General features: G+C 50.7%; 1 protein-coding gene across 1 annotated transcript in view; it reads left to right on the forward strand.

Moving 5' to 3' along the window:
* Positions 1–2,754: 2,754 nt before the first annotated feature.
* SLC22A3 (solute carrier family 22 member 3) overlaps positions 2,755–14,158 on the forward strand; it is a 98,728-nt gene continuing 87,324 nt past the window's right edge. Inside the window, exon 1 of the mRNA XM_002690372.7 lies at positions 2,755–3,243. Within this exon, the coding sequence (XP_002690418.1) occupies positions 2,812–3,243 (432 nt within the window). The 5' untranslated portion in view covers positions 2,755–2,811. The remainder of the gene's footprint in view (positions 3,244–14,158) is intronic.

Below are 14,158 nucleotides of genomic sequence, written 5' to 3' on the forward strand. Positions count from 1 at the left end.
GCCCAGGACTTGCTGGGCCATAGCTGTGAGGATGTGAGGGCAAAATGCCAGTAAGAAGAAACTTCGTGTGACAGATTTAGGGAAGTTAAGGAAGGATTGGAGGATTAGCAAGTTGTGTTATGTTTAGCTGTCACATGGGGGGACAATTTGGTTACGGATATAGGTTGGGATCTTGAAAGGGAGGGTGAGAAATGAGTGTTTAATCTGGAAACAAGGCAAGCCCTTCAAGGAAGTACCTCGGAGCTGCTCTGTGGGAAGGCAGTGAGGAGGGCGGGCTGACCCCAGAAAAGCTGCTGTGGGTGAGGAGCCCCCACGGCACTGTGGACAAAGACAGGGGTGGAGTAGAAGAGAAGAAGCCATACATGTGTGTGTGTGTGTGTGTGTGTGTGTGTGTGTGTGTGTAAGGTGTGGTGTCAGGAAGCATCCATTTATTCCACAAATGTTTACAGAGCAACTACTATAACCAAGCAATGATCTAGGGGGTCACAAGATAGAAATGAACAAAGCAGAACTTTCTGTCCTCATGAAACCTGCATCCTAGGCAGGGGATACCAGAAAAACAAGTAAATACAACAGGACTTCCTTGGTGGTCCAGGGATTAAAAATCTGCCTGCCAACGCAGGAGACACAGGTTCAATCCCTGGTCCAGGAAGATTCCACATGCCCTGGGGCAACTGAGCCTGTATGCAACGACTGCTGAGCCCACGAGCTGCACCTCCTGAAGCCCTTGCGCCCTAGAGCGGGGCTCCACAACGAAAGAAGCCACTGCGACTAGAGAGTAGCCCCCATCTCTCTCTACAACCGGAGAAAGCCTGCATGCAGCAAGGAAGACACAGCCAAAAGTAAATGAATAAAGCAAAGGAGTTAAAAGATACATATGTTAGATGGTGATAAGCACTTTGGAGACAGATGAAGCAGGGAAGGGAGCTGCGGGCTTGTCTGTATATGTGCACAAGTGTGTGTAAGAGTGGAGGGATGGTAAGCAGGGATGAGGGGAAGGCACATTGGAGTAAAGGCCTGGGGAGTGAGGGGTGTTGAGATGATATCTAGGAGTCTAGGACAGGGTTACGGTTACACCAAAAGGCAAGCTGGGAGGTGCAGCTGGGTGGGAGGAGGAGAGACTGAGTCTGGGGTCCTGGGGGTGGGGGCAGTCAATAACAGGGACTACACCCTCAAGTGTGAGACACGCATGCACAGAAGTCACTGCTAACTCAGTGAGAAACCAGCTTCAGCAGCTGGGATCAAGGATGCAAGAACGATCAAGAGAGCCAGAGCGATCATTCACTCAGCCCCGACTTTGTGCCCCTTCAAAGCGTTTTATCCTTCCTAGTACCAGGAAGCCTTAGGGCATCCCTGCAGTGGACTGGATTAACTCTGCAACAAAGAACAATAGGATTAAGCGCTAACTTGTCAAAGGGCACGGTAGGGGTCCGCCACTTTTCCGGCACTTCGTATGTAATAATTTGTTCAACTGTCACAGCAAGCCCACAGGGGATGTCTCATTTGACATGAAAAGACTGGACTGGCCAAGTAAGGTGCCCAAGGTCACAAGCTGGTGAAACAGCCAGCCTGGCTCCTGTCCTGATTCTGGATTAAAAAAAGAAAAAGAAAAAAGTCAGCCTGCACTCTACCAGCTTCTCCGCCCTCCGAGTAAAGAAACCTAAGGGTAGAAGCTTTTTGGACAGCTGGGGTGGGGGTCTGGGGAGAGAGCTGGAAAATTCTCAAGAAGGGGGAGGCTAGGCCAGGGCAGGCCGGGGGCTGCTAACAGCGCAGTGTGGTCCGCACACGCGAAGGCTGCAGCCTAGAAGGGGCTTCTCACCCGCCCGGGGAGGCATCGGAGCGCTTCGGCGCCTAGCAGAGGCCCGGACCCTAGACCGGACGCAGCTCTGCCAACCCTTGCGAGAAAAGTCAGGAGGCTAAAAACAGCCTTTCAAAGCAGTCAGCAAGCACGCTTTTTCAGGCGGTTTCAGGCAGAGAAGTGGCCTTGGCTAAAGCAACCTGTAAGCGTCTGAAGTCCCTTCTCACTTGGAACTCCAGGACTCTGCACAAGACGCTCAGCCTCTGTGGGCTGCCCAGCTGCTCCTTTTGAAAGGTGGACAATATCTGAGATGTCGCCAAAAATCTAACCTCGCGGAGTCCAAGTTCTGCAATCGGTTCACTATTCTGGGACCTGGCTGCCCGGCCTCGGGGTCGCGCGGGGCGGCTCTGCACCGAGAGGAGGAGGCCCGGAGGGGTGGGGGTGGGGGGGGCTCCCCGGGTCACAGGAGTGGGACCCGGAGCGCGGGCGTCCTCGGTCCCTCCACCAGGTTGCAGCCGGGACCCTCGAGAAGCGAGTTCCAGGAGCCCGGGAGTCGTTAGGTGGCCCTGGAACTTCCTTGTCTGGAAGCCCGACCCAGGCCCGCCCGCGGACCGGGCTGCTGGCAGGGACCGAATGGAGCCGCGCGCCAGCCCGGGAAGGCTGCGCGCGTCACTCGCAGTCTTGGGCCGGGTCCCCGGCGCGCGGTGGCGCTCCGCCAGGCCGCGCCACCCGGGCCCGGCCGCGCGCCCACCCCGGCCCCGCGGCGGCGTCCCCCGGGGGAGCTCGGCCCGGACCTCCGCGGACGCCCCCCTACTCCCCACGCCCCCGGGGGCGAGAAGCGGGGGCCCCGGGGCCCGAGGAGCGCCGTCCGCTGGCGCGGCGCCCAGGGGCGTGAGGCGGGGAGCGCGGGGGAGGCGGCCGGGGCGGAGGAGGCGGCCGGCCGGCCGGCGGGTCACTCGGCGGCCCGGGGCGGCGGGCGGCAGACGCGCTCGGGGGAGGCGGGCGAGCGCACCATGCCGTCCTTCGACGAGGCGCTGCAGCGGGCCGGCGAGTTCGGGCGCTTCCAGCGGCGCGTGTTCCTGCTGCTGTGCCTAACGGGCGTCACCTTCGCCTTCCTCTTCGTCGGCGTGGTCTTCCTGGGCAGCCGGCCCGACCACTACTGGTGCCGCGGGCCGAGCGCCGCCGCACTGGCCGAGCGCTGCGGCTGGAGCCCCGAGGAGGAGTGGAACCGCACGGCGCCCGCGTCCCCCGGCCCCGCGTCCCCCGAGGGCCGCGGCGACGGCCGCTGCCAGCGCTACCTCCTGGAGGCGGCCAACGCCAGCGCCGCCCCCGGCGCGCTGAGCTGCGCGGACCCGCTCGCCGCCTTCCCCAACCGCTCCGCGCCGCTCGTGCAGTGCCGGGACGGCTGGCGGTACACCCAGGCCCACTCGACCATCGTCAGCGAGGTAAGGGGCCCGGCGGCGGCGGGCGGCGCGCGGATCCCCGCGGAGGCCGGGAGCCCAGCAAGCCGGCCGCCGGGACGGTGCGCGGAGGCTGAGACCAGTCGGTTACCTCCGGGCCCCCGCCTGCTTCATCCTGCACTCGGAAGGGCTGCGTCGCAACTGCCCGCCCCGGGGTTGTGGCTTTTCTTCCCCCTCTGCTAGGGAGTTGACGGGGCTTCCCTGGTTCAGCAGGTAAAGAATCCGCCTGCAATGTGGGACCACCTGGGTTCGATCCCTGAGTTGGGAAGAATCTCTGGAGAAGGGAAAGGCTACTGGCCTGGAGAATTCCGTGTTAATGGAGAGGTGCTTTCATGCATTGGAGAAGGGAATGGCAACCCACTCAAGTGTTCTTGCCTGGAGAATCCCAGGAACGGCGGAGCCTGGTGGGCTGCCGTCTATAGGGTCGCACAGAGTCGGACACGACTGAAGCGACTTAGCAGCAGCAGCTTTGGTTGCAAGGGTGAACGAAAACTGCCCTAGAAGCCGAGGGCTAAGATACTTCGCTCACGCCTTCTTGGGGATCCGAGCATCCAATGGGATGCGCGTTATCTCTGAGCTGTGTGTGAGCAAGTAGTCGGAAGGGACGTGTGGACGTGCGGGTAGAGAACCGCAGAGTCTGGGGCGAGCGACACGGAGCTGGCTGGTGGTCTCCAGCCGGCAGAAAAAGGAGAAATCTAAGTTTGAAGGCAGAGCCACCCACGTGATTATCTGAAATGCAAAAGGACAAAGGTCGAGGCTATCCTGGGAGCATGATTTTGGTAAAAACTCCTTTGGGGCAAAGAGCAACATTTGAGAGAAGTTGGGAAAGCTGAGGTTTTGAATTAAAAAAAAAAAAATCCGCCCCCCAAAGCATGCAGAGTGAACACCCCATGTACTGTGGGTGGCTGCTGGGCGCCGGGTGGGGGCACTCCTCACGGTTGGGGTAGCTGGTGCTGGCAGTCTCCACAGGCTCTTTGGGTACGTCTGGGTTGCAAAGAGTTGGATACGACCGAGCGACTTCACTTTCACAAGGAAGCAGGGCATTGCAGGTTAGGTGCCCTCTCCCTTGGTGGCAGGACTGTCTCTACCCTGGTCTGGCAGTTTGCATCTTTATCTTGGTTGGCTCTAACCTCAGGGACCCACTGAGCTTGGGTGGATGGGATGAGCAGTTTTACTGAACTTTGTTTGCAATCACAGATCAATTGAATTTCTAACAAATGATTGAATGTGCCCAGGCAATTTGGGGGGGAAAATGTCTTTAATTGATTGTCAGGAGGAGTGTTTAAGGACCTCTTTGAATAATGGGGGAAAACACTGGCTTCAGGGTTTGCAGTGCCTCTTCTGCCTGTTAACGGTGTTCTTTGGTCGGGTGACCACATCTTTCTGGTGTTGGGGTTGTCGATCTTTGAGGTTATGCATGCTCTGTGTGTGAACACACTGTGTAAAGTCCTCTGCTAAGAGCTATAGAGATCAAACCCCGGCCAGGCCATATCAGTGTGTGTCTGGGATGCTTTAATTTCTACCTAATTTGTGGGTCACCATCAGGACTTGCTTTATAGGCTGATGGTGTTATGGATTTCACTCTTGAAATGAATGGCCGTGGGAAAGGGTATTATCACCAGTACTTCCTTCGAGTTGCATCCAAAGTGGCTGCTTCTATTGCATCCAGCATGACTGCTTAATGCTACTTTCCAAGCAAACCAGCAGATGCCCCTTGGAGAGTAGACACCTGATTCTTGAAGACATGAATCTCAAATGAAGAATGAAAAATGAGCCTTAAAAGCAAAAGGCACACACACTGCAGGGGGGTTTCCCTGAACACATGACCCATGCACATCAGAGAAGAGAGACGTTGTGATATCTAACCTCAGATGCCTTATTCTGGACTCCCAGGCTTGTCTCAAGCCTTTCAGGGTTATTTCAAAAGAGGTTATGAAGTCTTACGATGCTCAAAAAGGCACTGTGGAAGATGAGAGCACCGCACATCAGGACCTGGGACTGCGTCCAGGTGGCTGTGTGGCTTGGGTGGATTGCTTGACCTCTCCGGGCTTAGCATTCTCGTCTGTAGTATCAGGGGTTGGATTCAGCCCTTTGTAGTCCTACCAGCGCCATCAGTGACATCACTGGATGGCTATTCTCAGTGTGATCAGCACAATGACAAAAATCTTCAAGGAAAACGAAAATGTTATCCAGAATCCTCTCTTAAGGCCTCTGACAAGTTTTGGAAATATATTAGAGATTATTTTTCCTTTTCTTTTGGTCCAAAACTGTTTGCTTCTTCTGGTTTGTTTTTAGTGTTTTGATTCTTGAGAGGAAGCCCTCAGTCTGTTCAGGAGGTTCAGCATCTAGAACAATTCCTTCCCTCTTAGAGTTCTTCACTGCTAATACACAGCTGTCTTTGGTTTTGCATGTGGTCCAATTAGGATTTATTTTTCATATTCTATCAGAGTGATGAAAGGAACTATAGTTCTATCTCTGACTCACACCGTGTACACAGTGTGTTTTCAAGGACTTAAAAATCTATTGTATTAATCATGGAAAGGGAGGGTGAATTGGGAGAGCTCAGAAGGTGGAAGGGGAGCTCAGATTCCAGAATGACCCCCTATGGCTGTCATATTTAATCCTTGCACCATTTCGGGAAAGAGAGCATTGTCCCATCTTTGCAGAAGGGGAGCCTGAGGCAAGAGAATATGAAGGGACCTCCCAGGGTCCCAGACCTTCCACGTAGCCAAGTTGGGTCTGGATCCAGGGGGTCTTGATTGTGAATTAGTCTCCTTTGGGCCAGGCAGCGCTCGGAGTCCTTGGAACGGGTCCAAGCAACACGATCCCGGATTGCTCACACTTCAGAACCTGCAAGAAATCTTGTTGAACGTCCCTGTTTACTTAGTTACTATCCTGGTCTCCACTGACCAGCGTATCATTTTGTTTCGTTTCGCTGTGTTGGGAACATGATACGATGCAGATGGGGCGGCTGTCTTCCCTGTCGTGGGAATGGCTTTCTGTGCTCCCCGCGTGAACGCTGCAGAATGGGCACTTCAACCTCAGCCATCCCTTTCTTCATCTTCCAAAGTGAAACAGGCGCCAAGGAGTGAAGTCAGGAGTCAGTGCCAAGTGCAGGGCTGTTTTAGTCCAGCTCTCCCTCCTGTTTATCCCGCTCTAGGCGATGCAGTGGGTTTTTCACCTACATTGAAGGTCCTCAGCACAAACTTTTCCAGTATCTGAATCTCAGCCTTATCTGGTTGCCAGACACTGGGCGGAAGAAAGCATCATGTGTTGCGGACAAGTCCAGGCCCTCGCCACCCAAATATTTCAGTTTCTTCCCCAGGGAGTAAGTCTTTGAAACTGATGTTGAGACTTTGAAATACTTGCTTGGTGGGCATTCCTCTCGAACTAGGATCAAGGCTTCAGAGCACCATTAAAAATAGATTGAATTGCCCTTTCTAGATTATTCTTTCTCCCACACATAAAACATGAAAGTAAATTTGAGGGCAGTGGCTGCCCCACTGAAGAAAGCGGAGCCTGCTTTGATCTTGGGGGCTGCCCTGGTGTTTCTCTGTCTCTGCTCTGCTTCTTGCGCATCCATCCCAGGACAGGCGCCCAACCTCAGAGATTAGAGCCATGAGTGTCTGGTCCTTGCTGTCCCACCAGTGTGGAGACGCGCTGCTGTCAATACCGGAGAGTGGAGGTTAGCCAGGCTCCCGGTTTATTCCGAGCTGAGTTTCTGATTTGCTCTGGGCCCTTGGGGAAGATCTTACTTTTCTATTGTTTTTATTTTTAACATGACGTGTGCCTTCCCTATTTTTTCTCTGAATCAACCTCACCAGAGCATCTATTTTGTTATTACTTCAAAGGATCAACTGTGGTACTGTTCATTTTATATTTCTCCTTTTTTATTTCTTTTTAGTTTCATTATATTTTTTAATATAAATAAAAAGTTATTTTATTGGTATATACTTAATTTACAAGGAATTTCTACTGTACAGCAAAGTGATTCAGTTATACACGTGAAGTGAAGTGAAGTGAAGTCATTCAGTCGTGTCTGACTCTTTGCGACCCCATGGACTGTAGCCTTGTAGCCTATCAGGCTCCTCTGTCCGTGGGATTTTCCAGGCAAGAGTGCTGGAGTGGATCGCCATTGCCTTCTCCAGGGGATCTTCACGACCCAGGGATCGAACCTGGGTCTCCCGCATTGCAGGCAGACGCTTTACCGTCTGAGCCACCAGGGAAGCACTTAAATTCTTTTTCATATTCTTTTCCATTGTAGCCTACCACAGGATATTGAATATAGTTCCGTGTGCTGTACGGTAGGTCCTTGTTGTAGAATTTAGATTCTTCATTTCAATTCTTTCAGTGGTTACCCCTGAAATTTTACCAAGTTTACTTAACTGAGTCCGAATTGAATACTGCAACCTTCTCCTAAACAATCTGGGATCTTAAACACTTTGATTCAGTCCCTCCTGTATCACAGGCATTAGTAACCAATATTTTAGGTTTGTTCTTTCATTGTTAATTTATGGATTTTGTGCAAATCATGTATGTTTGGTTCACACTTGCCCTCGTCTACTCATCATTCCATGCCGTTTCACTTTCCCTGCTTTTTTTTCATGTACATCTTTAAAACATTTTTATTTAGTTTGTATCTCTTGATGGTGAATGTTCTCCACTTTCGTTTCTATGAAAATGTCATTTCACCATTATTCTTGAAAGATAATTCTGCCAGGTAAATAGTGTTATTTTGCCAGTTATTTTTCCTTAGCCCTTTCAGGCAGAGAAGGCAATGGCACCCCACTCCACTACTCTTGCCTGGAAAATCCCACGGACAGAGGAGCCTGGTAGGCTGCAGTCCATGGGGTCGCTAATAGTCGGACATGACTGAGTGACTTCACTTTCACGTTTCACTTTCATGCATTGGAGAAGGAAATGGCAACCCACTCCAGTGTTCTTGCCTGGAGAATCCCAGGGACGGCAGAGCCTGGTGGGCTGCCATCTATGCGGTCCCACAGAGTCAGACACCCTAAAGTGACTTAGCAGCAGCAGCAGCAGCAGCCCTTTCAGGATGTGAACTCTGCCTCGTAGCTCTCATTTTTGCTTTTGAAAAGCCTGTTGTTAGTCTAATTGTCCTTTTCTCTTGGGTTGTGTCTAGGTGGGTATTTTTTGTATTTATCTAGTTTAGTATACATTGCTTCTAAAAGGTCCCTGGCATATAGTAGGCATTCAGTAAATAGCTCTTGAATGAACCAATTGTATTTTCTTTAACTGCAATTTTTAGTTCTTTGGCGGGTTCTGGAATATTCTCAACCATTATCTCTTCATTTCTTAGTTTCTACTCTTTCTTTCTGAAATTCTAATTAAACTTAAGTTGAACCTTCTTTATCTGTCCTTCATGACTCTTAACCTTTCTCTCATATTTCCCGTTTCAGTATCTGTATGTTCAGGTAGCTTTTCAGACTTATCTTCCACATCACAATGTTTCTATTAGCACAATCAAATCTGCTGTTTAATGCGTTCATTGAAGTTTTGTATTTCAGCCCTTATCTTTTTCATTTACCAAAGTCATATTTTTTATCTTTCAAATATCCCTGGTCGTGTATTGCTAGTCTCTTATCGTTTGCTCATTTTTGTGTTTCTGTTTTTCGGTTTCTTTAAATGTTTTACATATGACTAGAATACTGGAGTGGGTACCCATTCTCTTCTCCAGGGGATTGTCCCGACCCAGGGATCAAACCTGGGTCCCCTGCATTGGTAGGCAGATTCTTTACCATCTGAGCCACCAAGGAAGCCCAACTCTATATTTTATATTTGGTAATTCACATCCCCAAAGATGTTCCAAATGTCTCACTTGTTGTTTGTTATGTGTTTGGCATTTGTGTGTGTGTTCGTTGAGCTTAATGAGTGAGCAGTCATCCCGGTGTGTGTCTGCAGCTTGGTGTTGGCCGCAGAATGGCCAAGCAGGTCCATGCAGTGATGTGTGTATGAACCTAGAGCCAAAAGAGATGAGAACACAAAAGCTCATCTCCTGCTTTCTTCTGGCAACTTATTTATTATATTACCAATGACAGCTCAATTGAAATTTATTTAGCATTTACTATATGCTGGGCAGGCCTCCCTGGTGGCACAGTGGTAAAGAACCCACCTTGCCAATGCAGGAGACATAATAGACGCAGGTTCAATCCCTGAGTCGGGAAGATCCCCTGGAGGAGAAAAAGGCAACCCACTCCAGTATTCTTGCCTGGAGAATCCCATGGACAGAGGAGCCTGGAGAGATGCAGTCTGTGGGGGTCGCAAAAGAGTCAGACACGAGTTAGCAACTAAACACAACGTATGCTAAGCGCTGACTAGGCTGGTGTACGAAGATGGCTAAGTCTCCCATGAGCTCAGGGCCTGGCAGAGAGACTTGCCCGGAGATAGCAAAAGGCCGCAAGTGGTGACAGGTGTGGTGAAGGGATGCCTTCTTCTGATTGACTGGGGCTGAATCAAAGCACTGACCTTGACCACCGCCTCGGGGGACAAGGAGGAGCCCGAGAAGAATATATGAGGAGGAAAATGTTGCATGTGCACACGCTCTCACCTTCATCCTTATTTATTTGTAGCCATTCAAATGTCCCCGGATCAGTGACTGATGCATATTCCTGGGACCCACCCACAGACGTGGACTCAAAAGATGGGAGTGGTGTTCGGGAATCTTCATCGTTCACACACGTGTGAGGCCCTTGCAGGTGGCCCCGAGACCACATGAGGACCGTGACAAGATCCTCGTGGGTGGAACAGCCTATGTGTGGTTGAAGCGAGTGCCAGCTCCCCCAGACACTCTGCAGACCTTTCCTCAACCGGGAGTCCCACGCTTTATCTGATGAAGTGCTGCGGTGTACTTGCAGAAAGCTTGGGGGTCTCCAGAGGCAGGCAGCTGACAGTAAAACCCTATAATTGATTGGAATGAGGTGCCCACAGCTGCACCACACTCTCTGGGAATCTTGGTGCACCATGGGGTGGGGCTTTGGGCACAGACAGGGGTGCAACCACAGGGGATGGCCAACAGATAAGGCATGGATGTCTGTACTTTGTTATGTACGGGTTAAAGACCCTAGGCATAAGGCGGTTTTCTGTAACATCGCATGGAAAAACCCAAGCGAACTTTTTGGCCACCCTTATATAATGGAAAGAACATCCCTGTCCTTTGGGGTCAGAGAGATCTCAGCCTAAAGCCCAGCTGCTCCATGTTTCCACTTTTAAGGACAAATCGCAGAACCTGCCTGAGCCTCAGTTTCCTCAGCTCTAGAAAGGACGTAATTAGGAATTCCCTTGCAGTCCAGTGGTTAGAACCTGGTGCTTTCACTGCCTTAGCCCAGCTTCAGTCCCTGGTTGGGGAAGTAATATCCTATAAGCTGCCCAGTGCCACACACACACACAAGAAATTTCCCTGTAGCTCAGATGGTAAGGAAGCTGCCTGCAGTGGTGGAGACCTGGGTTCAATCCCTGGATCAGGAAGATCCCCTGGAGAAGGAAATGGCAACCCATTCCAGTATTCTTGCCTGGAGAATTCCATGGACAGAGGAGCCTGGCAGGTTACAGTCTATGGGGTCGCACAGAGTTGGACATGACCGAGTGACTAACACACACACACACCCAGTAACACTTTCCTTAGTGATTGCCCCGCCATACCCATGTAGAGTGCCTATCACTGTGCCTGGCCCTAAGGGATGCTCAAAAATTGGATCCTGTTAACTTATAGAGTCTTGAGCTGGATGGGGGTGGGGGAGGGAGAGAGGAGATAGATGCTGGTTCAGACTTGGCCCTGGAGCTGTAGCTTGCTGGCCTCTGGTTAAGTGCAATACATCACTAATAAACTTACCTTCTATGTTAACGGGCACTGATTTCCACTGAGGCCGAGAGTACCGTGTCCTTTTCCGCTGAGACGCACAGCAAAGCTGTATTTCCCAGCTCCCCTTGCAGCTCGGGGTGGAGGTGGTCCTGTGATGGAGTTCTGGTCAGTGATGTTGAGAGAAACACATACCTGGAGGCAGGAAAACCTTCCTCCTCGCAGTCTCCCCTCTTCCTTCCTCCCCTCATCTGCGTGCAGAGAATGCCAGGGCCCCCAGAGAGGGCCAGGTCCTTAACGGGATGGGGTGCAGATCTTGAAGCCTGCAGGAAGAGGGGCCCCTATCTTCCTCCCCTTTATCTCCTCTTCGTGAGACTGTGGAATGTAAACTGTCTTATGTGAAGCCACCGAGATTTGGGGAGTGGTTTGAGCCTCCCCTGACAAATACACATTTTGTTGTGTTTCTTAGAGGCTGCCGGCACCTGGTGCAATGGTAAGGAAGCTGGTTCCTTCAAGACGGTCCCCGCCTTGGTCTGTATACAAGGTCACCATGACCTTGTCCAAGGGCCCTGCAGGCCCCCTCCTCTGCAGGCTTCCCTCCTGCAGCCCCTCCAGGACATGCCTGGTTGTCCTCCCTGGGCTGTGAGTATGCCGCTTCCTTTTCTCCAAATACCTTTCCTCTTTCTTTTTGAGGCTGGTGCATTTTTTTTTTTTTTTTAATGTAAAGATGCATCTATGCTGTGTGTTCAATTGTGTCCGCCGCTTTGCAACTCCACGGACTGTAGCCCTCCAGGCTCCTCTGTCCATGGGATTCTCCATCAAGAATACTAGAATGGGTTACTATGCCCTCCTCCAGGGATCTTCCGAACCCAGGGATCGAACCTGCGCCTGTTGTGTCTCCTGCATTGGCAGGCAGATTCTTTACTGTCTGAGCCACCTGGAAGCCCAAAGATGCAGCGAAGAGTTACCTGTCCCAGAAATGTACCTCCTTCTCCCCTCCTCTCCTCCCCCTGCCCAACCCGGGGGGTCTGGTCCCCTTCCTCTGCCCAACCACCCTCTCCGTGTGCTGAATCAGACTGCAGCTTTCTTGAGGGTGGAGGCTATTTAATAAACATTTGTGATGAAATCACAAATGGCATTTAATAAAATCTTGGTTAAAGTAAGAAGTAAACGAGGAAGGGATTGAGTGACAAATGTGCCCCCTTTTAGAACTTTGGCTCGGCCAGCCCTGAACTTGACCTTCATAGATTATAATAAGCTCTTTCCTGCAACAGTGCTGCTTCACTTTTGCACTAATCCTGTATGTTAATTTAGAGAAAAATGGACATTTTAACAATTTTGATTTTTGAACATGGTGTATTTGGTGTCATTTGAACATGATGTGTTGCTGAACTTTCTTAGGTGTGATTGAATATCATTCACGATGTTTTATACTTTTCAGTAGGAAGCACAAACACAGATTCCCTGGATTTATTCCTAGGTCCTTACTTTATTAATAACTTAATTAATAATTAATTAAGTACAGTGCTGCTGCTTCACAGCTTAACCCTCCAGGGCTTGGGTCTCCCTCTCCTTCACGCCCACGGGATCTGGTGAATCATGGGGTGGCTGGGGTCCTGTAGGAAGTCCCCCCAACTTCCTGGAGCAGGGGGACAGCAGCCCGACCGCTGACCCCTGTCTGCCAGGGTCTCTGTCATCCTGAGTCTTAACTGGGGGATGCGGCAGGAGGACCGCTGGCTCTCGGGGCCATAATTTTAGGTGCTGACGTCCACTATGCAGAGTAGGCTTTTCTCAGCTGTCCTGGCGCTTTCGGGCCCGTCTGTGTCGTCAGCCGAGCCGGGCACAGGTGCCGGGTGCAGGTCAGCGAGGGGCGCCCGGGGCCGGCTCCCAGCAGTTCAAGGGCGCACAGCTGAGCCCTCCAAGGCCTTCGGGGGTGGGGTGCGGGAACACTGCCCACCTGTCAGAACAAAATAAAACACCTTCCATTTTTCCTCATTTTTTGTCTTAAACTATAGCCAAGAAAGGAAACTTGCTTCTATTCTGTAAGGAAAAAGTCAAGTTTCTTAAGGTTCCCGGTGCAGCCCTCTAGAAGGACAATAACACAAGCACAGTAAATGATGATTGGCGTGACTTTTTATCCGAGTGAGTTCGGTAACATGGCTTTTGAAGGATTACTGTGCTCTGACTGTTCTGTGCTTGTAATAAACCAAGTATTAATAATTTGGGGGGTGGATGCTTGTATAATACTAGAGAAAAACAATGAGGGATGCAGTTGAGGGACCCATACAAAGATGAATAAATAAATGATTTTTTTTTTCCCAAGAAAATCTTGCATTTCAATGGTATGACTAGTATGGGCCCCACCAAGTACATCCCTCAAAGTGCACGACTGATTCAGAACTTATCTTTAAAACCTATGATCAGGGAAATGAAAAATAAAAGTCCTTAGATGCGTGTGGTGGTTCTGTAGAATATTTTCTACAAGCTTGAATCCTAGTCTCTGATTAAATCAGTGAAGTGGGTGTTGTACAAAGGGCTCTGATCCCAGGCACGGGAACCTTGGCACAGGTTACTGGGAGTAGCCTTCTTTTATGGGTTTTGTGGTTAACTTGTATTTATTTGTAATAAAACCCGAAAATAAGTGTGGCAGACTATGTTTTCTTATTTCTTAGAAAACGGTTCAGGAACAAAATTTGGAGACTTCAAATAAGGTGAGGGGTGAGAGACGCGCCTCTTGCTGGGCGTTTCCGGTTCCTACGCAGGAAGCAGCAAACCGTCCACCTTGTGCTCCTCCTCCAAAGGGCAGGGGACATTTGCTTCCTGGGTTGGCATCAGCTACATTGTCGTGGTTGTTCAGTCGCTCAGTCGTGTCCAACTCTTTTGTGACCCCATGGACTGCAGCACGCCAGGCTGCTCTGCCCATGGAACTGTCCAGGCAAGAATACTGGAGGGGGTTGCATTTTAGCAGTTATCAAAATAGAACACTTTGATTTTTCTTGTAAGACAAGTTAGTAGTGTATCATAGTATAGACCACGATTTTATTTTTTATGAAGTGAAAAGCTTATTTTATGACTGCTTGTGTA

Source organism: Bos taurus, chromosome 9 (genome assembly GCF_002263795.3).
Source record: "Bos taurus isolate L1 Dominette 01449 registration number 42190680 breed Hereford chromosome 9, ARS-UCD2.0, whole genome shotgun sequence".
In the NCBI taxonomy this organism is placed as follows: domain Eukaryota; kingdom Metazoa; phylum Chordata; class Mammalia; order Artiodactyla; family Bovidae; genus Bos; species Bos taurus.